Here is a 22,743-nt window from a genome sequence, read left to right as displayed (position 1 = left end):
AGCGCCGCCAAGGTTGGGGAGGGGGACATGGTGCCCTCTTCCCCTCTTCCAAGACCTTCCAACCCTCTCTGACATGGCAAAGTACTTTGTGTTTCTCGTTTTGCTCCTGCGTGTTGCGTCCTGAAGCAGAGTGCTCTCCCCGGGCAACCGCAAGGAACCGTCATCGCCGCCTTAATCAATACCCATGGCGAGTAGCGATGGGTCTTGGAAACGGTGGTGGTTCAAGTGGTGGCCCTTCCTCTGCCTCCTCATCCCGACGGCTCTCAGCATCACACTCCTCGTCGCTTCCATCCAGGAATGGACCTTTTCGAAACCCGCGTCCGACTTCATCCGGACCAACCGCGCCTCCGTGCAGCTGGCTATACAGGTCCTGTCGGCCCTGCTGGCCCTCATCCACAGCGTTGCCGTCTGCAACCTGGTGGCGAATAGCGGGAGACTGCGCCTCGCCAGCAGGGGCTCTTTTACCATGGGCCAGCTGAAAGGCTGGGCCCAGATGGCCGCCCCCAAGATGGCGCTCAACGTCCCGATGCTCTACTTCATCCTCGCCAGCCTCGTCACGTCGCTCAGCATCGTCTCGGCGGCCTTTTGGGTCGGCGTCATGACGCCCGTCGAAGGCAGGGCTTTCTCCAACGGAACCATTGCCATCCCGTCCTTCGCCAGCCTCAGCCTGATGGGCGAGTATCCCTCCGAGGCGAAGCTGCCCGAGGGCCAGCGGGGAGCCCCCGAAAGCTTTACCGAATACGGCTTTTTCACCTACAAGGTAGGCGTTGGCCACATCGGCTCACTGATCGCCCCGGCTGCCTCTGCCACCACAATTGACGGGGTCCGTTCGCAGAAGCTCCAAGATAGACAACACGCAGTTTGTTTACGTCGGCCGTTCGTACGGAACCGGAGCCGCGGTGGGCATCCGGGACAAGGACATTTCGGAAGCTTACTTTCCAGCAGGCCGGCCCACGTCCTACCAGTACCTCGAAACGAGCTACAACATCTCGGCCTCTTGCGGCTACAACGCTAGCGCCGACTTCAGGATCGGAAAGGCGAGTCCGGCGTTCCCCTGGGTCTATCCGGCCCGAGGCCGCCTCCCCAACAGCACGATCGAAAAGTATTCCTCCTACTTTGGGATGACACCAAAGGCCATCGTCGCCATGGGCGTGGCCGCCGGGATCCGGAGGCCGCGCTACGTGGGCATCGCGGCGGGAGAGTTCTACAAGCAGCTCAACACCATCCAGTGCGAAATGGAATTCCGGCCAGCCCGCTTCAACGTGACGGTGGGCCTGACGAACCGCACCATTTCAGTTTCCAACCCCGCCCGAGATGGCCGCGGCCGCGGCGAGGTCGCCGAGACGGATCCGTCCGGGCTCGTAACCCAGATCCTCATTCGCCAGTTCGAGCTGATCGCGAACGACATGACGAACCTGCACGAATCGGTAGTGGCGGGCGCCCTGCTCACAAGCGCCCGGGCGTGGAAGCTCTATCACAACCAACTCCACCGACGAGGCCGAGTACACGCTCCGGGGCGTGGAAAATTCCCTGATCGCCATGGCGGACGACATGCTCGCCCTGTACGGCGCGGCGCAGCTGATGGTCGGGAATTTCGAGCAGCGCACGACGGTCGGCGTGGCCTTGTCCGTCCTGAAGCTCGGGGTGTGGCAGTACGTCCTGGCCGCCGCGGCCCTGAACGCGGCCGTCGTGGTCGAGGTGGCCAGGACCAGCGGCTGGCGCGCCATGCCGTCGTTTGACCTTACCGACATGAGGTGGCTGCTACCTGCTGCCTTCCGCGGCGGGTCGGCCATGACACGCTCTTGATCATCAACGGAGCTCGTGAGAATGCCTAAGCGCGCCTTGGACGCGGAGGGTTGGAAGCACGGCTTTGGGCAGTGTGGCACCAGTGCTGGTTCGCTGGGGAAGTATCTTGCACTGAATTGGACACCCAAGACCAAATCTTCCGCTGACATATCGCTAGAGACATTCTTTCAAGACATCAAATATCTTGTGTACCATCTATTCCAGTGACGTGATTCATCTAGGGAGTGATGTTGTGAATTGTTGTGTTTGTAGTGCCATCCGTCAAAGTTTTCAGGTCCCTAGCCGGGCTTTCCCATGCCAGGCTCTATCACGCATGGAGACTACCAAGTGTGATGCACTGGCCGAGCTGCAAAACCCTACTAAAAGCTTATAAAGCTAGCGGCAGTTCGAGGCCAGTCTTCGCCAGGCCGAGCCCCTTTTCTGCCATGTCAAGACAATGGAAGGGGAGGTCCGCCATCAGTGCACGCAGGCCTAGTCTCCGGGCCTGTGCAACTTGGAGTGCAAATCAGTAGCCTGAAATCCTGCGTATAGTTCAGCATATATGCTCTTCCTTCACGACCGGGCATTATCTTGTCGACGAGAGACATTGCTCGGCGACACAAGCAGCACTAGTAGGATTCACTGTTTGGTCCATCTTTTCAACTCGCGGGACAATATGCGCCACTTGGGCGTCGTCGTTTACGCCCTTGCCGCCCTCCTGGCCGCGAATGAGGCCACCGCCGCAGCTCTTGCCGTCGACGGCAGCGGCAGGGCGCCGAATCGGCGGAACGAGAGGAGGTCCGCCGGAGAAGTCGGCAGTGGAAACAGTCGCTGCGAGCTGATCGGGCGCAATTCGCATTACATCTTTCTCGACTCGTGAGCCTGCGCTGCGCCGTCTCCCATACTCTTCTTTCACACACACACTCTCACTCTCCCCTCCCATCACAGGGATTGCACTAACAGCCATCCGACCCAGCTGGGGGCCAAGCGAGAACGGGACTTCTGCCCCTGCCTGCGCCGTCGGGCTGCGCGAGCAGCTGGTGGCGCGGTGCTGCAAGCACGTCAACAACTGGGAGTGCCGCGCGGGAGGGGGGGATGCGGCGCCAGGGCTGCACGTGGCTTTCACGTTTGGCATCTTCTGCAAGCGGCCGGAACACTGCGTCGAGGACTCCATCCTGGCTGCGGCGCCGACCGACTGGGGCGAGACTGTGATCTTGTGCGAATGAGGACGGGATCGCGTTGTGGCAGGGTAGTTGGAGTTGGAAGAAGAATGTCTTGTGAATTGAGAAAAAGAGAAACGCCGTCGTCGTCCTTCATTTAACACCACCACCAACAAGCAAAAAGTTGTGTCAATCGACCCCGTTGGGACTCGAACCCAAAATCTTTGCCACCGGAAAGCAACGCCTTACCATTAGGCCACAGGGCCAACGATGGAAATTCTGGTCCATTGGCTGACTTATAATGCGGGGATTGTTCCGAGTTTGATGCATTTGATCCACCGCAAGCCACATGATGCCGGATAGGATGAATTACAGAGGCACAAACCGTTGATATGAGTGTGACCTTCTTTTTAAAGAGTGGACACGCTTTGTATCCTTGATAGCAAAGCCCTGTTTGGGCATATTTGGCGTCTGGTTCGGTGTTGGACACGATACCCATGAGGCTACCTAAATGCAAAAATATAGCCATACCCGAATGTTTCACCAATAGTCTAACTTTGGGTTTGGAACGACATGCTTGTCAACACACTGTCGTTCGGGTTGGCCTTAGCCGGGGTAGTAATGGCCGGAGCCCGGCGGTGGGACAGCAGTTCATTCCATTGCTTTCTGAGATGATGCTGCCATTACCAGCCCATGTCAGCGGATATAGAAGGAGAATGATGTCAACAAGCGCGCGGAGAGGATTAGCAAGCATAGTCCTCAGATTTAGAGTATCGAGCAGTGGGCAGCAAGTTCCCTCTGGCCTGTGGTTGAACTCGCTCCCCTTCTGTGCTTTGGCGCAAGCACATGAGCATTCCTTCATGCTGCTACAAAGATAGATAACACCCCAGGTTTGGGTTAGCACCCTAGCAGCCGTTTTGTCCCTTCTGACGACAAATACACTAATTGCATTACGAAAGTTCTTCCGGCTGGTAAAGACAGTCCTTTATGGCTAGGCTCGGTAGGCCAACCAGACGTGACCTTTTCCATTCATGTGCCTGGTAAATATCATGTGCCTGACATTGCCGGCTCCTCGTCGGGGTCTGTGTCGTTGGCCGTTCTCTCGGCTCCATCCCAATCTGCTCGAACAAGCCGGACCCCGGTCTGATTACGTAGCTTAGGGGTGGCACAGCAAGGAAGCTGGACGAGGCGGTGCTGAGCTTGAGTGCTTGTGGGATTCCGTAAAAACAATCAGTCTCCAGTCGGCCAGAAAGCACAGTCAATCGACTTGTTTAGCCGTGCCCCAAGTGCGTGCATTTGTGCGTGCATTTGATGCAAATCATACCGACGGTTTGCAGCAAGCCGTCAGTTTCCCGCTGTCAGGACTTTGTCACGAATCAGCCCAGTTCAAGCCTTGATCTGGCGGCAGTCCGTGCCTCGACAGCGGTTCGCACATTGATGCATCCCACTATCCCACCCACCAATCGCGGAGGGTTTAGTGCGGGGAAGAAGCTGGAGCTTCGACGCTCCAGCCCACGACTTCAGCTGTCGAGGGATGGGCCTTGAGGGCCTTAAGGGCCTTGATTGGATCCCGCCTGTCGGGTGCCGACGCTGGTGCTGATGGGAGCACCGCATTTCCCGGCACAGTCGGATGATTTAGTCTTGTCTTTTCGTCCATCTCTTTTTCCCTACCAACTTGTTCAAAAGTCCCTATCATCGAGTGTCTTTCCTACCATCCATTCAATTGCCACTCCTACTCAATTGCGGCTCGTCTGGTCCCCCCCACCTGCTGCCAACCCATTGCGACCCTGCAAAAGAGCGCACGAGCTCTGTTGATTTTCAGGTCCCGCCGTTGAAGACGTACGTCACCACATCCTCGTCGGGCACAGCTCGTGCCAGCCTTTTCCATCACCATCAGGCTTCCATCAGCCTCGACCTTGCACTCTCCCTAACATCCGTCGATTCGCAGCAGAAACACGGCAGCCATGGAGACCTTCACCACCCTCAAGCGCCGCACCACGGAGCGGCTGCAGTCCCTCCCTCAGTCTTTACAAAAAATGCCAAGCGTCAGCATGCCCTCGGTAAACATGCCGTCAATGCCTTCGATGCCTTCGATGCCCGCCATGCCCGCCATGCCTTCGATCGGGAGGGGCAAGGGTAGCCCCTCGAGCGACGCTCTCAAGGGCTCCTGGGAGCGCATCTCACTTCCGCCCCTCCCCCGCTCGTCCCACACCGTCGACGTCGTCGCCGGAACCGCCTACATCTTTGGTGGCGATGGCCGCGTCCGTCAGCCTGTCGACAACGACGTCTACGCCGTCGCCTTGCCCCAGGGCTTTGCCGGTGCGGATTGCTATGCCATCAAGCCGAAGCCCGCACCTCAGTCCGTCGACCACGCGCCCCAAGAGGAGGGTGTCGCGGCATCCTCCAGCTCCGGCAAAGACAAGGGTCTGACCGAAATACCACTGGGTGACGCTCCCAGCGTTCCCGTCATCAGGGAGCCAAGCCCTGCGGGGGGCGCGCCAGCCCCGCCCAAACAGGAGGAGGAGTCTAGCGAGGAAGAGGAGACGAGCAGTGAGGAAGAAGAGTCAGATAGCGATGAGGAGGGCAACGCCCCGGCTGCCGCCCGGAAAGATAAGGGTAAGGGCCCAGCGTCGCCTGCGGTGGCCTCGGACAAAGTTCCGCCTCCGCGCGTGGGCCACGCCTCGGCCGTCATCGGCAGCCGCGTGCTCATCTTTGGCGGCCGCCAGCCCGGGTCGGACCCTGAGACGTCCCCGCCCCTCGAGGAGCACGGCCGGGTCTGGGCCTTTGACGCCCGCACGCACACCTGGGCCTCCCTCGACCCCAGGCCCGCGACCCTGCCGGCCCCCCTGACCCTCGCACCCGCCGCCTCCCCCCAGCCCTTCCCCGTTGCCCGGAGCGGCCACTGCTGCGCCGCCACCGACCGGCCGGGCCAGCCTGGGAACGGGACGAACCGCAAGAAGATGCGCGGGCCCAACAAGGCGGCCGGCTGGCGCGAGTGGGCCGAGGGTGACCGCTCAGAGGTCGGCATCCCCCAGGCCCCCGTCGTCGGCAACATCGCCGCGCACGCGACTGACGAGGAGTCGGACGGTTACGGCACCTTATTTGTGCACGGTGGCCGCCTGGCCGACGGTTCGCTGAGCACAGAGGCGTGGGCCTTTGACGTCCACACCCGCGTCTGGCAGCAGCTCCCCGACGCCCCCGGGCCCGGCAGGCAGGGGTCCGCCGTGTGCATCAGCAAGTCGCGCCTCTACCGCTTCGGCGGCGCAGACGCCGCGGGCCAGCCCCAGGGCGGCCGCATCGACTTTTTGGAGCTGGGCCTCGACACCTTTGACGACGTCAGCGCCGTGGGTGACGAGGTCAACGTCACGGCCCGCGCCGGGGCCTGGAAGACGCTCGCCGAGGAGGCGCCGGGCGTGTCGGTGGCGGACGAGAACGACGGCGCGGCCAAGTCGCTCGTTGACCAGCACCCCTGGCCCGGCGCGCGCACCACCCACAGCCTCTGCGCCGTCACGACGGGCGGCGGCCGCGAGTACCTACTCCTGGTCCTGGGTGAGGGCGGCGAGGGGCAGTGCTGGGACGACGTCTGGGCCTTCCAGGTCCCGTCGCTCGGCATGAGCATGGCCAGCGTCACGGACGCGGTCCTCACCGTCTTCAGGCGCAAGACGGGCGAGGGCCGCTGGTATCGCGTCGAGACGGGCGCCTACGACGAGGACGACCCGAGCGCCGCCGAGGGGCCCGGCCCCCGCGGCTGCATCGCCACCTCGTACGACCACGACGAGAACGCCGTCGTGGTATGGGGCGGCATGGCCCCCGGGGCCAAAAGGCAGGGCGACGGCTGGATCCTGAGGCTCGGCGACCGGCCTAGGGGCTGATGAGGGGGGTTTTTTGTTCAGTAGGGGTAGATCTGCGCTTGCACCCAAGATCTGAAAGGAAGAGCTTACAGCCGAGATCGTTGAAGAATCAGGACCATGACTCGCTATGGCTTACATAGGTTTTCAGGGGTTGTCACGTTTTTTTTCTTTGAGGATGACATGTTCTTCCCACGTCTGGGTACCAAAGCCCATTTGTATGACATCAGAACCGCCATATAGTCACCAGCTGGACTGGCAGGCCTGTGTTTATCCACCCTCATGCATTGCTTTCCACAATACGACATGTATGTACAGAGAATAACGATCTCTTTTCCCTGACGGGCTATCAGAACCCCTCTGAGGCATGTTACGGGCACGGCTTTAGCGCCTGCCACCCAGCCATGACCTTTTGACGTCCCTCCAAACCACCTCAAACCCCACCCCAAAACAAAACCCTCCTCTACAGGTCTTTCCTCGTCGTCTCGATGCCCCACGGCTGGCTCGTCAGGTTGGTGAGGCCGGCGCTGTTCTCGCACGTGTCGCGGCCCGACAGGGGGCCGGGCTTGGGCACACTGGCCTTCTTGCCGGCGCCTGGGGCGGCCGACTCCTTGAGGGCCGTGAGGAGCGACTTGACCGACTCCGGGGTCAGGTCCTCGTAGTAGTCGTCGTTGATCTGGATCATGGGCGCGTTGACGCAGGCGCCGAGGCACTCGACCTCGATGAAGGTGAAGAGCCCGTCCTTTGTCGTCTGGCCCTGCTCGATTCCGAGGTGCTCGCGGATGGCCTTGACGATGACGTCGGAGCCGCAGCCGCCGAGTTGGCATGGTGTCTTTTTTTTGTTACGTGCATTAGAGGTGTGTGTCTGTGGGCTTGGGTTTTCGAGGACGACGACAAGAACAAAAAAAAAACAAAAAAACATACCGTGGTGCAGGCCTGCACAAAAAACTTGCCGACCGGGGTGCGGTTGTACATGGTGTAAAAGGACGCCACCTCGTAGACGCGCATGGGCGGCATCTCGAGCAGGCGCGCCACCTCGTTCATGACGCTGATGCTCGTGAAGCCGTGCTGGCGCTGCCCGATGTCGAGCAGCGGCATCACGGCCGCCTTCTTGTACTGCGGCGGGTAGCGCTTGAGCACCTGCGCGATGACCTTTTCGTTCTGCGCGCTGAACTTGAAGGGTATGTCGGGGTTGTTGTCTGCCGTGTCGCGGTGCTGCGCAGTCGGAAGGGGGTTAGTCCTTGTCTGTGGGCTTTTTGTGAGGGGTTCGGTTGGGCTTGTCGTCCGTCTCTCCCTCTTGCTCCCGGCCAATCGGGCACTGGCGGCGAAAGACGGGCCCAGATTCGGGGTGTCGCGGGAGGAGGGGGCACGTACCACCATAAGGGTGTCGCTTCGCCTTGCCGCCGTCGTCGATATGGCCCGGATCTGGGGCTGTGATGCGCGCCGGCACGCCGACCGCACGGCGGTCCGGAAGAGGGGGGACAGCTTGCTCGCCATTTTTCGTCGGGGTTGGCGATTCCGGAGGGTTGGCGGGCGCTTCGGCTCAGTTCCAATTGACCGTCGGTCGATCGATCGTCGTCTTCGTCGGCCTCGGGCGGGTTCTGCGGGTATGGCTGGCTCCCAAAGTTCCCCAAGCTTGGAATTGCTTTGACAAAAAGCGTGCTTGTGATTGGTGGGGAAGCTTATGTAACGATGCGGCTTGGGGGGTGGGCGAGACCCTAACCCTGCTGGCGCCATGTCCCATTTCGGCCTGTTTTGCGTGACGATTGATTGAGGGGGGTGGGGGGGGGCAGTGCAACCGCCACTCTTTCACCTGTGGGTCACCCTATTGTTTGTGCACCCCTTACACTTGTTCGCGCACCCCGGGATATAAGTTTCCATCCTTTACTCCGTGTAGCTCTCACATTCCCTTCAATGCCCATTTTGTAATTAACATTCCTCGGGCTCGGATGTATTTCTGAGAAGCAAATTATTCGCCTGCTAAACACAATTTGCCAGGCACGCATCCAGGATTTATCACCCAAGCGCATCTTAGTCAAAGTCCTGATTCCCACGACATCCGTCTCCGAATAAGTCTGGACAGCATTTACACCAAGCACAAAGCCAATGCCTGTCGTTATTGACGCCTCCGATCCTGTTAGCCACCCTATTCATAACTGAGCAGTTTAACCTTAAACTTTCACGTTCTCCTAACAGCCACGTCCTTCCAGATCGCTCCTTGGGCAAACCTCGACGCCAAAGTAGCGTTCCACAACCAACATCTCGCACTCCTCCCTTCCTCCCACTCTGCCGCAAGCTGTGTCCTGGTAGCCCTCGAGGCCGCCTTCTCGAAAGCGAGATCGGCGGAGCTTCATGATACATCGCCACGGCGTTGCGGGCCGGCCCGCTGCCGCCTTCCTCCACTCCTGGTCCTGGCGGGGCTGCTTGTCTTCGTCGCCGGCATCTTAACACCAGTGGCCGCCATCTCCACGCGCTTCACGGCCATGAGTGTTCTTCCCAACTGTTCTGGGCTGCTCGCAGCGGCCGGAAGTCTTGCCGTTCCTATTTTGTCCATCGGGACTACCAACCCAGACGAAAGCGTGGCTGGGAGCTTCCTCATCGGAGCCTATGCCATTTGCGGGCTGGGCTACTCCATCCTCCTCTTCCTGGCGCTCAGGGAGAGGGCGGATGCGCACGCCCGACGCTTCTTCGCCCTCGTCACCATTGTCGCGAGCTTCGTAGCCCTAAAGGCGATGGGCTCCTACGGCGGGCTATCCGGGATCGACGGCCTCAAGATCTTGGGCCCCCTTAGTCTCGGTCTTGGACTCCTATTTGCGTCGGTGTGGACGGCCATATTCGGGACTGGCGCCGCCGCCATCATACACCTCGCCAGCCCGACTGTGTAGGGGTAGGCTGCATGACCAGAACGTGGAGTTCACAGATACTTTCCAAGCGTTGCTGCGAGCAGGACAGGATAGTACAATAGCATGGGTTCTGTATTTCAATTGCGTGTGTGTCGGATGGTCAAGATCGGAAGTGGACTTTTGTGTAAGCGCATTTAAAGATAAATGCGGGGTGCTGGGTCACCCCACTGACGTAACATGTGGGGCGACTGGTAGCGAGAAATACTTTTGGTCGATGGCTTTTCAGGGGCAGAAGGTTACATGCAATGGAAGCCGGTGCGAGCTAGAATCCACGACATGGAAAGATATTGCCACGGTGCACCAGTGCTCGAACTTTCAGCCGCGACAGTTTCTGTGTCCAGCAGACAATGGCTTGCATCCTCTGTCTTGCGTGCCTGTCATCTAACCCAAATCCCCGCTCGCTCGCTCCACCACGTCATGGGTGCAACTATGAGCGCTGCATATGGTAGACAGAAGGAAGAATAACTTTGATGCGACTGCGCCCATTAAAACTAGATACGGCAGAGAGTTGCAGGATTCGGGGGTCACTGGGAGATAAATACTCGCGGGCCCAGCCCGCTCCCTTCAACCAACCCTCCAGCTCCAACAAACTAGTCCCCTCTAAACCATGGAAGTGGTTACGGGTTGACAGTTCCACCCTTATCCAGGTACGGTCCCCGCCCAGCTTTGGCAAACCAGGCCACCAATTCTAACAGATTGGACCGCTCTAAACGATGAAAAGCGCGCATGGGTAGGAGGTACAGCCCCCCAGCTCCGACAATCCAAGCTACCATCCGGTAAAGTCGTAACAATGCACCTCTTGCGCCCATGATGAGTATAGCGGCGATGCTTTCCCGTCCACAGCCCGAGCTCTCTGTCGGAGCGCTGGGGACAAGGCTCAAAATCGTGGAAAATCTCTGAGGCACGACATTATTTCTCTGGGTGGATGTGGGATCTAAAGGGGGACTGTAGGTGAAAGTCACCACTATGTAAAAGTCGTAACATCATCTTGCGCCGGTGATGAGCATTGCGACACATGCTGAACTGTCCGGCTTGGGCGCCCTTTCGGGCTGCGGACACTGGCTAAAATGTTAGAAAGCTCTGAGGCACATGTTTTTTTTTTTTTTTTTTTTTACGTTCGCCGGCGGCTAGGTAGGTAGCGGGGGAAAACATGCCGCTCTGTCCGGCTTGAACGGGCCTCCGGCGCTGAGGACATCGGTCACGACTTTCACAAAGCTAGCTCCGAGGCAAGACCCTCCATTTCTACTGACAGTTCACGGCGACCACAGCTAAACGCAAAAAGATGGTCTAAATCGCAGAAAGGAAGGACTCGCACATGCAGGGGCAAGTAGAAGAACGGCACCGGAGGCGGAATCAAGCACGGCGACGACATTGAATTTCTCCTAGACGAGAAGCTAGGCTGTGCGCATGCCCAACCAGGCGCTGGATATATCACAAAAAGACTCATTTGCCTCGCTGCTCATCTCAGACCACGACTATCATGTCACCAGACCACCTTGCCTCTTTTCAACATCGCAATCCGCCCTGTCGCCCCCACAATAAATCTTGATCGCGCCATCGACTCATGGCGTGGCTCGCCAGTGTTGTGCTCGACCAACAAGATGGCTCGTCGGTGCCGCTCGGCGTTTGAGTTCGTCGTTGACGTGGGAGGAGCTGGTGTTGCCGGCGTGGCGCTGTCGTGTGAGAACCTATTGCGGAGAAGGGCTCGAAGGCCTGTATTTATCAGCACACAAGGTGCTGAGTGAGGTCCCTCCAACTCCAACAAACCAAACCGCCTAAGATTGTAACAAGGATAACTCTTCACCTCGCGCTCCGTCGCGCGATCAGATAATAATACTTTCTCATCGGGGACGGCTGGAATGCCGGAGTGGTGGTCCCCCACCTTTTTGAGAATGGAACATCTCTGGCGAGGCGAAAGCAGAGAAAGAGGCTTGGCTTGGTTGGATCAGTCTGCCGGTGATGAGGGCCAAAGCCGCGACAAAGTCGTCAATCTCTGAGGCAAGGAGAAGCTGAAAAGGGAGCCAAAGCGGGTGGAAGAAGCGCCGGGACTCAACGGAGAGGAGAGAGAGAAGGGTGCAGAAGAGACACGAGAAGACAATACCAGCGCGGCAAGTGTCGACTGCAGGAAAGGGAGGGAAAGAAGGGGAAGAAAGGGAGATGCTGGAGGCGAGGACGGGAGGACAAAAGGAAAGGGAATGTGATATGCTGAGGTTGGATGGTGTCGCCGCGTCGGGCGGGTTGGAGATGGACGGTGCAACAGGGGCAGGTCGTTTGGTCGTGGACACGAGGGCGCGGAGGTGAGCGTCAAGAGAAGAAGAAAAGGGGTCGGCGAAAGGATGGAAGAATCCTTTACAGGACTGGTGGATGCTTGGAGGAGGGCCGGCGCTGGAGTCTGTGGTGCTGGTGAGGTCGAGATGTTGATGCGGAGGATGAAGAGGAGAAGAGTTGGATCAGGACAAGAGAGGTGCTTGGAGGCGTTTAAATATCCCACCCTTCGGCCCTTGGGATCACTTCTGCGCTTTCATGCAAGCATGGAAGGTGGTGCTCTCTGCTCCGTGGACGGGGAGTCGTAGCAGGAGCCTCCTGACCAGGAGGTTCGGGGAGGTAGGAAGTCGTCGAGGTGAAGGTCCATTCGGACCATGCGTTGCTGCCCACAGCCGGCATGGAGAGGAGCCCGCACATGCGCCTGTCCGCGTTGCAATATCATACTGGATCTAGAGTCAGGAGCATGGCATGCGCATGCGTCAACACTTCTCGATTGCCGCTCGACATGTCTCGCTTCCAATGATGCTGAATCGCCCCTGTCTGGATTTCACAGGTCGATAGCTGAACAAGCGACTGCCTTCCTTCCGGCTCAAGGCATTCAGTGAGAGGGCGGGTCCTTCCCGAGAGACGGTTCAGCGCGATAGAGTTTGGTTCAGTGCCCAACTGTCTGGATGGTCGCGGCTTCACTTCATGAACTTCATAGCACACCTGCCCTGCCTCCCGCGCCCCCATCTCAGACACTGCCACTGCTTCCTAACATAACAGCAGCCACAGAATCACATATGACCCCGGGCAGGTGTGATGCGTCACAATCACATCATCCCGCCATATCCATTCCTCGAGTATGCTAGAGAAGGAGGCGCTGTCGCCCCAACGCAGGCACCTACCCACCTAGCACAACAGGCTAGGAGACGGTCACTATCGACGAGATCAGCACCTTCTATAGGATGATTTGAGCTTGATTCTCGGCCCAAGGGCACGTTGCACGCCGACCTCCTTTGGCAGCTGGCCTACCCTCGTGTCACTTGTCCTCGATAGACCTTGCGGCAAGTCCTTGTACGGTAGTTGCCTTGGCCTGCTGCACTGCTAATTGCTTCAGGGGCTGGCCATGTCAATTCCAGTATTATACAGGCAGATATACCAGGCAGCCAGTATGGCAGCTGGCGCAACAGTCTTGTCTTCGGAGATGAGTGACTTGTGCCTTTCCTCCTCCGGCAGCTCCCCAGCATACCCGTGGCAAGCAAAGGGGTCGGCTTCAGCTGCATCTGTGCTTCGTACTGAAAGCAAAAGAAGATTCCTATCTTCTAAGGACTCGCCTGCCCAATACTGGAGCTGGTCTGGGATATGTGTGGCCGCTGCCGTGCGTCCGTGCCGCTCCTGAACATCCGCCAGGAATCGGAGTAGGTGCTGAGCTCATGTTTTCACGAGCTAGCTTGCGACTACAGGAGCAGCCGCCAACCGAGCGTCTGATAGCTTCCACATTCGACAGGCGCCTGCCGGAAGCCGAGAGAGGGTGATGCTCCGCCCGCACACGTCATCGCTCCCCGACTCGTCCACGAGATGTAGATCAGCATCGGCATCGCCCTGCCTGCCCCTGCCTACTCGATGCTCCCGCGAGTGTGATTATGGCCCGTATTTCTCATAGGCTAGCGTCGAGCCTGCCTTTGGTCATTGCCTAGAACTGCCAGTCACTGTCTCCCCCACGCTTACAGTAGGCGGAATCTGAGCTGGAGGAGAGCTCAGAACCTAAGCCACGTAGAGCGAGATTCGTGTTAGGATTTCAGGCTACGAGAAGGAGATCAAGGGTTTGATCCTGGTGTGGTCTTTCTGGACTAGCCGTTGGCCACACATCACTCGAGCGGTGCACCATGGCGCCCTATCCGTGTTCATCGTTGCCGTACTGAACCAGCCTACATATAGGTGATTATGGCGCGAGTTTCGCAGCGTTTGTCCATAGGTTACCGTAGTTCAACTACTCGTTTTGGCCGACTCCTCGACCGACGTCCGATTTAGGCCATCCATGGGCGTGGAGTGATGTGGGGTCCCGTCAGGGGTTTGGCGTGCAACCGCTACAGCGTCTGGCTCTCTTCGTCGTGGGCTGTCATCGGGCTGCTGTGAAAACCTGCATCGAGAAGACACATTCTATCTACGTGGCGTGAGCTCATGGCACGTACCACATACCCGGAACCGTGCTTCTCAATTCCCCGATCCTCACATCCCTCCGCTGCCCCTTTTCACCGCCACCTCACCCGCTGCTAGTGAACTGTCGATAAGACCGCTCCAACGGCCCGACTACATGCTTCAGCATCTCTCCCCGCCACGAGTCAGATTCCTGCAACGCGACGCGGTGGTCCAGGAGGCACCACTTGACCGCGCACTTGTACTCCAGCCCCGCCGCCTCGCTGCCCATCTCGCGCAGCCAGTCCACGCCCACCTCAGTGTCGAGAACCAGCTGCCTCTGCCCGCCGGCCCTCGCGGCCGGGTAGCCGCGCTGCGCCCGGCGCTTCTCGACGCTGCATCTGAAGCACAGCTCTTCCAGGACAACCCCAAGCCTGCTCAGCGCTGCCTGTCTCCTTTCCTCCTCCACGGCAGACCGGAGCCTCGGATTCCCTGCGCCACCTGTTGTTGGATCTGCCGCTTCCGCCTGCCCCATCACATGCGGTTTCTCCAAAAGGAAGACGGCGGGGCACGTTGGGTCCGGGAAAAAGACAATGTCCGCTTTTGTCCGCTGGTGATGTATCCACGGCGAATCGAGGAGCTGCAGAAACGACGAAGCCAGCGTCATGGACAGAAACAGCCGCTGCTGGAAGCTGAGCGGGGGAAGCTCCTCCTCCCGGATCAGCTGCTCCAGCGTGACGAATTTGAGGACGGGCGCCATCTGCTTAGACTGTGGGTACAGGAAGTACCGGGCTTCCGCGTCGTTTGGGCATTGAAGAAACCCCGCGCAGCAGCTACTACTAGGGCTGGAGTAGAGCGAGGTGCAGAGGTTAGTGATCCTCCCCGCCTGCGGCAGTCCCGACAGCACGATGGCAGGGGCAGTGATCAACTGAACGCTTCGGTTGCGCGCCACTGCTTTGCCCTTAATGGCTGACTTGGGGACCCTGGCCGTTTTGTGAGCTGGCTCGCGTGCCCCGAGCTCGACCTTTGTAGCGCTTGTTTGTGGGCTACTTGGCTGGTTTGCTGGCCTTGTCTCGTCCTCGCCAACAGTCACGAGCGCTCTGTCCAGCCTCCAGAATTCCGTTCGATCAGAGGCGGCAAATAGGACCTCGAACCTTGCCTTTTTGGCTGTGGCAGGGTGCTGTAACACCATGTTTGTAGTGTGCTCTTTTGAGCAAGAGCAGCCGGTCCATGCGGTTTGGATCACGTTGTAAAGAGACGTTGCACTCTTCCAGAATGATAACAGCGCCGTATCGAGCCTCGCGCTTGAGCCCCCGTAGCCACTCTGATCCCGCTTCCGGCTCAGCTGGGTCACCTTGTCAGTCTGGTTCAGGAGCTTCTCGAGCTGCGCATTGCGTTGGGTCAGCTCGTCGAGGAGCCGTTTTGCAGTAGATCCGCCATCGATGCTAAGTTTGAGCCGGTAAAGCTGGAAGTCCAGGCTCTTTTTCTGTGGTCGGGAGCGGTCTTCAGGATGGTTCCACACATATAGGGTTCAAGCGCGGGCAGAATGAGGCATATGGGCTGATCGTCCTTACCTGTCCCTGAAGGCCTGCTTGGACGCTCGCCGAATCAACACCAAGCTCCGCATTAAGCCTCTTTACGGCCTCCTCCAGCGCTTTCATAATGCTTAGGTAAAGTGGGTAGGAGCCGCCCAGTCTGCTTTTGAGCTCCTCTTCCACATCGGGGCGCTTCCATTCAGGTCCACCGGGCTGCGATAACAAGACGGCGATACTATTCAGCTGTGTCAGTCGATGGACCAATCCCTTATAGCTTCGAGACTTTGCACATACACATCATCTTCAACAACAACAAGGGGAAGAAGTAGCTGCTGGAGATTCAGTTCGAAGATGCGGTGTTGATACTCGAGATCATTGGTGAAAGTTATGTGATGTCGCCGGACCCCACGCCAGAATGAAAATCGCTTGTTCGCTTCCTTGTACCCATCTAGTGCGGCGATGGCTATCGGGAGCGCCCCGAGGACAATCCCCGCCAGTTCGAAACCAGACATGCCAGTGAAGTGATGATCGGTGGCCACTAGGTGCCCCTAGAAAGTACGAGCTGAGTGCAGTGAAGGAGCTCGGAATCGCATTTGCTGGCAAGCATGGAATGCTGTGCCAAAGCGAAGCAGAAGAAGAGAGAGAGTGAGAGAAGGGGCACAAGGCTCAGGTGCGGGGACCATGCGTCCAAACCAATTGACAGCCGCTGCAGATAGCATAGCCTCACGCGGAGGCATGAATGTACGGGCCCTATGTCGGTCAGGCTGGCAATTCTTCCTTGGGATGCAACCCACGCCACCCTGTATGCAGTAAGTACATGCTGCCAGCTTATCACAGCGAAATACCCCGCTGCTCAATTTTTTGCATTCCCTTCAATACCGCAGCTCTACTTAAGCCGGGCAATCCCTTTGCCACCTCTGCCTTGAGCCGTTGCTCAAATCTGTACGATTCGGAAATGATGGCATCGTCTACCATATCACACAAATGCGGTATCATCAAAGCAGGCCTCAAAGCCGTTGCGTCAGCCGCTCTTGAGGCCGCAGCACCGCCAATGATCACCTCTGCAGATCTCTGCGACTTCAGAGACAAGTTCATCCTATGGTCCGGAAACATGTGAGAACTTCTCATGCACTTACCCCACAGGCAAAGCTGACGCGCAGGAAAAAAAGGGGTGCCATGCATCAGCCTTCTTCAAGCCTGTCACTCGAGTGCCGGCTTTCTGGCGCCCAAGGAGTGCTCGCCCACATCCACAGACTCCTAGGTGACCTTCGAGATGCCTTGGAGGAAGGTGTGTATTCTGTGGACTATCATTGATAAGGCTGTCTGATACGGACTCCCTACTGAAGCCAACTATGAATCAGTCCTTCCTCTCCTCTCTCCCCAACCCCCGGACTCTATCCGGGACTCTGCCACAAGCTCTGAAGTTGTCGGCCCTCCTGGTAGGGAGGAGGAGCTAGAGTATGCAGAGTCGCTGGCGGGCGAGATATCTGATACCCTGAGAGGTCTTTTCCGCGCCGGGATACTTGTGCGCAAAGCCACCAGCAGGGACAGGTTCGCACACGCACTCAAGCACTCGACGTCAGAATTCCTGGACCTGTACGACAAGGAGTACGTGCACCGGAAGTGCTCCAAGCTCAGGAGGCTGGCCGATCAGTCGCACTGGCTGGTGCACCGGCTGGGTTCGGCAAACGTCAAGAGACGCCAAGTCCAGCAGTACTACCGGGATCACAAGGCCCGGCTCGCTGAACCAAAAGAAGGCGACCATGAGGAGACTCCAACGGAGAGGCTCTCAAGCAAAGCAACGACCCTGGCCCCGGCGCGACTAGAAGCCGAGTTCAGCAAAGCCGGCACGCCGGTCGAGGAAGAGTACGAGGGCGCCATGTCCGTCACCACAGCAGTGACAACATTCGATAGAGCCACTTCACTCGCTCTGCCAAGACTCACCGATCTTTCCCAGCCCGCGGAACCATTTGAGTGTCCCATCTGCTTTCTACTCTCCTGTTTTAGCAGCGAGAAGGCCTGGAAGATTCACGCCTTTGCCGATATTAGACCCTATGTCTGTACCCTGGGCGGCGGGCCGGAATGTGAAGGCCTGATGTTCCCGGACCGGAACTCCTGGTTTCGACACGAGCTCACCCAGCACCGATCCCAATTCGCATGCGCCGAGTGCAAGGTCGAGTGCGGCTCCGAGCCCAAGTTTAGGGATCACCTTGCCAAGCACGGCGAGTCCCCGGGCGAACGCATGGATGATCTGGTAGCCGCGGGGCGCAGGGTGCAGCGCACTTTCGTCGCTGGAGAATGTCCTTTCTGCGATGAATGGGAGGCCGCCAAGGCCGCCGCTTCGTCGCAGGTGGTAACTGGGCCTCAGCTCAAAAGGCATGTGGCAACGCACCTGGAGCAGCTGGCGCTCTTTGCAGTCCCGCGGGCAGTCGCAACAAATAACGAGAACGAAGAAGGAAAAAAGGAAGAAGAAGAAGAGGCCGAAAACGCGCGCGAGGGCATCCCTCTTCGCTACGGGCCAGGGAGATATATTACCTACAAGCCAGGGAGCTGGAAATGCTGCCGCTGCGAGTTTGTCAATTTTCCTTTCTTGGGCACTTGCGCCATCTGCATTGAGAGTGAGAGACCTCACGACATGTGTGGTCGCTGTACGGAAATTTCGTTAGGCTGGGAGCAGGACAAGAGGCAGCATACATAGCCAGGGCTCGAGAGGGCGGGCATTGGATGCTTAGATCTTGCATTTGTAGTAAGGTCAAGCGTTCGTGTTCATCTCTCCGAAGAGATCTCGGTACCCGACTTGCACAGGCGAGCAGGAGAAAAGGTCATACCAGTAGGGTGTATACATTTATTTTACCATGGCTTTTATAAAAGACATGACTCCCACCCATATGAGGGAAGAACAGCGGCCCTCGTCTCTTGCTTCCTTTTTTTAAATTTTAACCTTTTGGTATGTTAGTGGCGAGTCAGAAAAAGAGACAGCACCATTTCTCGCCAGGTACCTAGCTGTACCCAGGGCGACTGACACCCGTAAAGGGGTATTAGGAAATGATAAACGGGCACGTTTCTCATTCAAGCAGCCTCGGCTCGTTGTGTCTTTAGTCTTAAACCGTAGGCTCGGTATAGACATCAGAGACAGCTGCCGGTTGCCCAACGACCCAACAAAGCAAAACCACGACACTATAGAAGGCAGTTCCTCGCCGTCAAATGGAAACGACATCAGCTCGCGCATCGTCGAACAGGACTAGACCCCAACCCCCCACGCCACTGCGAAGCGAAACGAGACGCAGGCGGACGATGACGATTGCTACGCCATCGGATCCTCCTAAGCAGAGAGCTAGGGGACTACTAATACATGCCTCAAGAAGAAGAAGAAACGTCTTGCACTTGATGGCAAAGCATCGGGCAGGCTACAGTCCAGAACGCAGCCTACGCCCAACCAGACGTTTCGTCACGCTGGCGTCCCTGGGTCCCTTACCCGCTTCATATCAAAATTGGGGCTCCGTCCCCACCTGCCCGATGACACTGCTTGACACCTGCTTACTTGGCACTTTGCCGACCTTCCTGTTTGTCTCGGTGTCTAGCTCAGAGCTAAACGGGTAAAAAGCGGTCACTTGGGTCATGACCCAGGCAGAACTAGCGACTTGCCATCAAGCAACGAAAGCCATGTAGTGACGCGGATTCGCGCACCGTCCCCTTACCCTCCTCTGGCAGTCACTGGCGGTCGGCTAGCTGAGGTTCAGTCTGACCAGTCTACGGTCCTTTAATCCATGCTTCAGTCAGTACGCATCCACGTTTCCATTTTCTTAGGTATTTAGATCGTATATAGAACTCGGGAGCGCTGTAGAGCAAGAATGAAAACCAACGGAAGGCCGGTGCTTCCGGGTTGGCCATTTCCGACAAAACATGACGGCGATCACGGCGCACAAGGTGAGCAAAGCTGAACCCCCGGCGAGACATTCCCATCCTCGAACACGCTACAGCCGTGGCACTGGCGGCGGCGTCGTAGTGGGCTACACCGTACCCAGATCGAGGGTGGTGCTCCCTCAGGATCTTAGAAAGCCCGTTTTCGGTCCAATGAGTGACCAAGCCTTTTTTTTCCCTCAGCCCCTCAGCCCAAGAGTAATCATCTTCCCTCCCCCTCTCCCTCTCTCGTGCGCACCACGCGTCGGACCAGCCATCGGACCTCATGCCAGATACAGTGAAATGTCTCAGATGGCCGTGTATCGACTCATGCCGGCGGCCGCGCCCTGGGGAAAGACAGATGGCGAGGAAGAGGTGAGGCAGGGAGAGGGGAGGTTACTCGATATTGCGTGTGCGCCGCAACGCGCGGGTCTCTGCAGCCAATGATCGCTGCCCCCATCCAGCCCGGCTGGCCATTTGGCCTCGTCAGCCGCCCAACCCATGCCCGGCTCTGGAGAGAGAGAGGCGACACAGGCCGAAATGGAAACAAGGCGCGACAGCGTTTCCGATCTGTGCGACCTCGCGCAGGCGCTGCAAGTGGCCACGGGCGAGACAGAGGAGGACCCGAGACAAATGTCACGCAGCGGAGAGTGCGACCCGAACGAAACCCGCCATCACTCGGAAGGAGGGGGGCAAAGGCACTCCCAGTAGCTTTGCTTCCCCTGCCTGGTTTGCGTGCCCTCTATGTGTGTGTGGAAAGACCCAAGGCAGACAGGAGACAGAAGAGACAGTGGTCAATGCCGCCAAGGTAGAACCTGGCAGCCTGGTTGGCGACGATTCCGGGCCATGTCCAAATCAGCGATAGAGGACGGGACTTGACCCCTGGAGGAGGAAGGGAGAAGGGGTGATAAAGTGCCTTGACGGCTCGGGCCCGAAGCCAAGCCAGTGACGTCGAAGCAGAGAAACCATGCACGCCATGGTCGAGAACACGGTCGGTATTGAAAAAGTAACAGCACCCTGTCCCGCCGCCCAGCCCGCCAGATCGGCCGGACCAATCTCGGGGCGCTGGGAGAGGGCGTGAGGGTGCAGCGCCCGAGGCGTCGTTGTTCCCGGGTCTGGTGGTTTTGTGGCTTCCTCTGGCCTTCCCGAATTGGGCAGAGAATTGAAAGCCTCGCCTGTCGTGTCAGTCCACCGACCCCACCCGCCATTAGGCCCTCGGGCCAATCAGGGAATGGGCAATCGGGCGGATATCGATGGACCGAATCTAAGGCAGGTTAAGCCGAAGAGACAAGAGCAGGCGCAGCCGAGTGGAAATATAAGGCGGGGGGTCCACACGCCCACCCCCACCCACACGCCGACACACACCCCCCTGCAGGCAGGTGCGGTTTGCCGAAGCTGCCAAAATGTCGGCTCCTGCGAGCTGACTGTGAGATCGATCGGTGGGGAGGTGGGGTCGCAGATAAACAACGAGGCCACCCGCCCGCTGCCAACTACCATTGGTTCTCAAAAGTCATAAATAAAAATAAATAAATAAAAAAACCCCAGGCAGGCTGCAGAGCGGGCTCTCGGGCTCGGGCTTGCTAAAATGAAATAAGAAAATACTCCGAGATCACTGGCGCCCCAGCACTTCGGAGGGTGGGGGACAGAGCAAACACAGGAGAGAGGGAGAACTGCCGTGAGTTCAATACCCTACAGGTCGGCGGGTCGGTCGGGGCGCGAAACATGATGGCTAACGGTAGGACCGAGAAAAAGCAGGTCCCGAAAGCCGTGCTTCCCAGATCAAGTATCCCGTGGGTTCGTGCGGTGTACCATTTCCATGAGTACGGCATGTGTGTGTGTGTGTGTGTGCGCGTGTGCGTGTGTGTGTGGCGATAACGTAGCAAGGGATGGATGGATGGAAGGACGGCGGAGTCCAAGTCGCAGTCTGCCTTTCCTTTTACCCCCTCCTCCCATTCAGCCATACGGCGCATCAAGACGGGTATGTGCTGGCTGCTTTCCCCGAAGAACGGCGCACAAGCAGTCACTGCAAGCGCCAGGGCATCCCCTTCGTGGCGCCCAACAGGCCATATGGGATCCCGCATCGTTCTCCCATGAGGCGGACCGAGGGCCGCCAAAATCCGATCTGTCATGTTCCACGACATGGGAGGGAGAGGGAGGGGTTTGCCTGCTTCGCCTTGGGCGCGAAAACAAAAAAAGAAACGGTCGATGGGTCGATGTGAAGAATTGAGCTCCTCTCAACAAAATGGCTTGGTCATTAAAGCCCAGCCGTTTCTTTTTGTTGCTACAGGGCAGGTAGGTGCTGTACCCAGGTGACCGTACCCTCTAACTCAGCACGCCCAGCAAGCTGTCAGCCACCAACACGTAGGATTGAAGAGATACTGAGGATGCGCCCAGCACCCTTCTCACTACCCGTCGTGGGGCCCCCGCTGTCCCGCCTACGGGCCGCTTACTGTAAAAGATGGATCCAGATTCTTCTCTTTTTTACCTGTCCCATTTTTTCCCCATTTCTCAGTGCGACCTTAATGGGATGACAGTTGACGATGGCGAGAAATGAAAAAAGGACGAGAAAAGCCCGGTGTCAAACCAGCAGCGCACGCAATCCAACGAACGGTCCTGCACCCCGCGGGCCTCGTCCCATGCAGCATCCGTTCGTTCCGCTGGCGCCCTGTAAAAAGGCAAAAAAGATCCTTCCTTGCATTCTCGAATCCGCTCGCCCCAAAAGTCTAAAAAAGCGACCAACCAGGGACCACCACCATTCCCGTTGGATACATACACGGACGGCTCTTATGTCTGTTCCTTCCGCCCTTCCAATCGGCCAACCACACACCCCTCCTCGCTAATCGGCTGACCAGAAGGGCGGCTCGGCCATGTTTCCTGGTTGGCTGCCACGAGGGCGGGATGTGGGATGGACTGCATTGGTTTCGTTTCATCGTCCCCTCCCAGCCCGGTCCAAGCAAAGCCGCACGGGAGCTGAATGGAGATAAATGCGGGATTTTTCGTTGGACTGAAAAACATAAACGCCGGTTTCCGGCACGATCGCAAGCATTGGAAAGAGTCAGGCAGTAATAACAATAAGGGCAAAAAATAGCAATCGGTGTGGTGATCTATAACAGCAACCCGTAAGCGGGCAGGATGCAAAGGGCTGTCACACCGGCTCATGCCCCCCCAAGCCACACACACACACACACACACACACACACACACACACACACACACACACACACACNCC

The 22,743-nt window shown here is 58.0% G+C and overlaps 7 protein-coding genes and 1 non-coding gene across 8 annotated transcripts; 5 read left to right on the top strand and 3 right to left on the bottom strand.

The window, feature by feature from the left end:
* Positions 1-184: 184 nt before the first annotated feature.
* Positions 185-3,011, top strand: GGTG_07038 (hypothetical protein; the record flags this gene model as incomplete). The annotated part of the gene is made up of 5 exons (XM_009224862.1): positions 185-760; positions 861-1,652; positions 1,964-2,133; positions 2,338-2,661; positions 2,762-3,011. 5 exons carry the CDS (start codon positions 185-187, stop codon positions 3,009-3,011), a joined length of 2,112 nt encoding a protein of 703 aa, XP_009223126.1.
* Positions 3,012-3,139: 128 nt separating this feature from the next.
* On the bottom strand, positions 3,140-3,211 carry GGTG_20135. The gene has a single exon. It is a non-coding gene; the product is annotated as a tRNA-Arg (tRNA).
* Positions 3,212-4,534: 1,323 nt separating this feature from the next.
* On the top strand, positions 4,535-7,159 carry GGTG_07037 (hypothetical protein). The gene is made up of 2 exons (XM_009224861.1): positions 4,535-4,784; positions 4,894-7,159. The coding sequence occupies exon 2, from the start codon at positions 4,910-4,912 to the stop codon at positions 6,815-6,817; it is 1,908 nt and encodes a 635-aa protein (XP_009223125.1). The 5' UTR covers positions 4,535-4,784; positions 4,894-4,909; the 3' UTR covers positions 6,818-7,159.
* GGTG_07036 (NADH-ubiquinone oxidoreductase 24 kDa subunit) lies at positions 6,835-8,395 on the bottom strand. The gene is made up of 3 exons (XM_009224860.1): positions 8,168-8,395; positions 7,718-8,008; positions 6,835-7,625 (listed from the first exon to the last, which is right to left on the bottom strand). The coding sequence occupies exons 1-3, from the start codon at positions 8,288-8,290 to the stop codon at positions 7,257-7,259; spliced, it is 783 nt and encodes a 260-aa protein (XP_009223124.1). The 5' UTR covers positions 8,291-8,395; the 3' UTR covers positions 6,835-7,256.
* A 228-nt stretch (positions 8,396-8,623) lies between these two features.
* On the top strand, positions 8,624-10,774 carry GGTG_07035 (hypothetical protein). Its single transcript, XM_009224859.1, has 3 exons — positions 8,624-8,929; positions 9,004-10,343; positions 10,418-10,774. The coding sequence occupies exons 1-2, from the start codon at positions 8,900-8,902 to the stop codon at positions 9,676-9,678; spliced, it is 705 nt and encodes a 234-aa protein (XP_009223123.1). The 5' UTR covers positions 8,624-8,899; the 3' UTR covers positions 9,679-10,343; positions 10,418-10,774.
* A 3,233-nt stretch (positions 10,775-14,007) lies between these two features.
* Positions 14,008-16,230, bottom strand: GGTG_07034 (hypothetical protein). Its single transcript, XM_009224858.1, has 3 exons — positions 15,909-16,230; positions 15,654-15,849; positions 14,008-15,565 (listed from the first exon to the last, which is right to left on the bottom strand). Exons 1-3 carry the CDS (start codon positions 16,124-16,126, stop codon positions 14,207-14,209), a joined length of 1,773 nt encoding a protein of 590 aa, XP_009223122.1. The 5' UTR covers positions 16,127-16,230; the 3' UTR covers positions 14,008-14,206.
* A 202-nt stretch (positions 16,231-16,432) lies between these two features.
* Positions 16,433-18,517, top strand: GGTG_07033 (hypothetical protein). Its single transcript, XM_009224857.1, has 3 exons — positions 16,433-16,727; positions 16,784-16,902; positions 16,976-18,517. Exons 1-3 carry the CDS (start codon positions 16,570-16,572, stop codon positions 18,310-18,312), a joined length of 1,614 nt encoding a protein of 537 aa, XP_009223121.1. The 5' UTR covers positions 16,433-16,569; the 3' UTR covers positions 18,313-18,517.
* A 1,498-nt stretch (positions 18,518-20,015) lies between these two features.
* On the top strand, positions 20,016-20,225 carry GGTG_07032 (hypothetical protein; the record flags this gene model as incomplete). Its single annotated transcript, XM_009224856.1, has 1 exon — positions 20,016-20,225. One exon carries the CDS (start codon positions 20,016-20,018, stop codon positions 20,223-20,225), a length of 210 nt encoding a protein of 69 aa, XP_009223120.1.
* Positions 20,226-22,743: the final 2,518 nt, after the last annotated feature.

Source organism: Gaeumannomyces tritici (assembly GCF_000145635.1).
Source record: "Gaeumannomyces tritici R3-111a-1 unplaced genomic scaffold supercont2.3, whole genome shotgun sequence".
NCBI lineage: Eukaryota > Fungi > Ascomycota > Sordariomycetes > Magnaporthales > Magnaporthaceae > Gaeumannomyces > Gaeumannomyces tritici.
This window is presented reverse-complemented; position numbering and strand designations above follow the sequence as displayed.

What these genes read in the sequence shown, in the direction of transcription:
- GGTG_07037 (XM_009224861.1), top strand. Translation starts at nt 4,910, where the DNA reads ATGGAGACCTTCACCACCCTCAAGCGCCGCACCACGGAGCGGCTGCAG.
- GGTG_07036 (XM_009224860.1), bottom strand. Translation starts at nt 8,290, where the DNA reads ATGGCGAGCAAGCTGTCCCCCCTCTTCCGGACCGCCGTGCGGTCGGCG. An exon ending in GAAGCGACACCCTTATGGTG is followed by an intron (nt 8,009 to 8,167) that starts GTACGTGCCCCC and finishes CCGACTGCGCAG; the next exon opens with CACCGCGACACGGCAGACAA. An exon ending in TTGTGCAGGCCTGCACCACG is followed by an intron (nt 7,626 to 7,717) that starts GTATGTTTTTTT and finishes AACAAAAAAAAG; the next exon opens with ACACCATGCCAACTCGGCGG.
- GGTG_07035 (XM_009224859.1), top strand. Translation starts at nt 8,900, where the DNA reads ATGCCTGTCGTTATTGACGCCTCCGATCCT. An exon ending in TTATTGACGCCTCCGATCCT is followed by an intron (nt 8,930 to 9,003) that starts GTTAGCCACCCT and finishes ACGTCCTTCCAG; the next exon opens with ATCGCTCCTTGGGCAAACCT.
- GGTG_07034 (XM_009224858.1), bottom strand. Translation starts at nt 16,126, where the DNA reads ATGTCTGGTTTCGAACTGGCGGGGATTGTCCTCGGGGCGCTCCCGATA. An exon ending in GTTGTTGTTGAAGATGATGT is followed by an intron (nt 15,850 to 15,908) that starts GTATGTGCAAAG and finishes ACAGCTGAATAG; the next exon opens with TATCGCCGTCTTGTTATCGC. An exon ending in AAGCAGGCCTTCAGGGACAG is followed by an intron (nt 15,566 to 15,653) that starts GTAAGGACGATC and finishes TCCCGACCACAG; the next exon opens with AAAAAGAGCCTGGACTTCCA.
- GGTG_07033 (XM_009224857.1), top strand. Translation starts at nt 16,570, where the DNA reads ATGATGGCATCGTCTACCATATCACACAAATGCGGTATCATCAAAGCA. An exon ending in ATCCTATGGTCCGGAAACAT is followed by an intron (nt 16,728 to 16,783) that starts GTGAGAACTTCT and finishes CAGGAAAAAAAG; the next exon opens with GGGTGCCATGCATCAGCCTT. An exon ending in TCGAGATGCCTTGGAGGAAG is followed by an intron (nt 16,903 to 16,975) that starts GTGTGTATTCTG and finishes ACTATGAATCAG; the next exon opens with TCCTTCCTCTCCTCTCTCCC.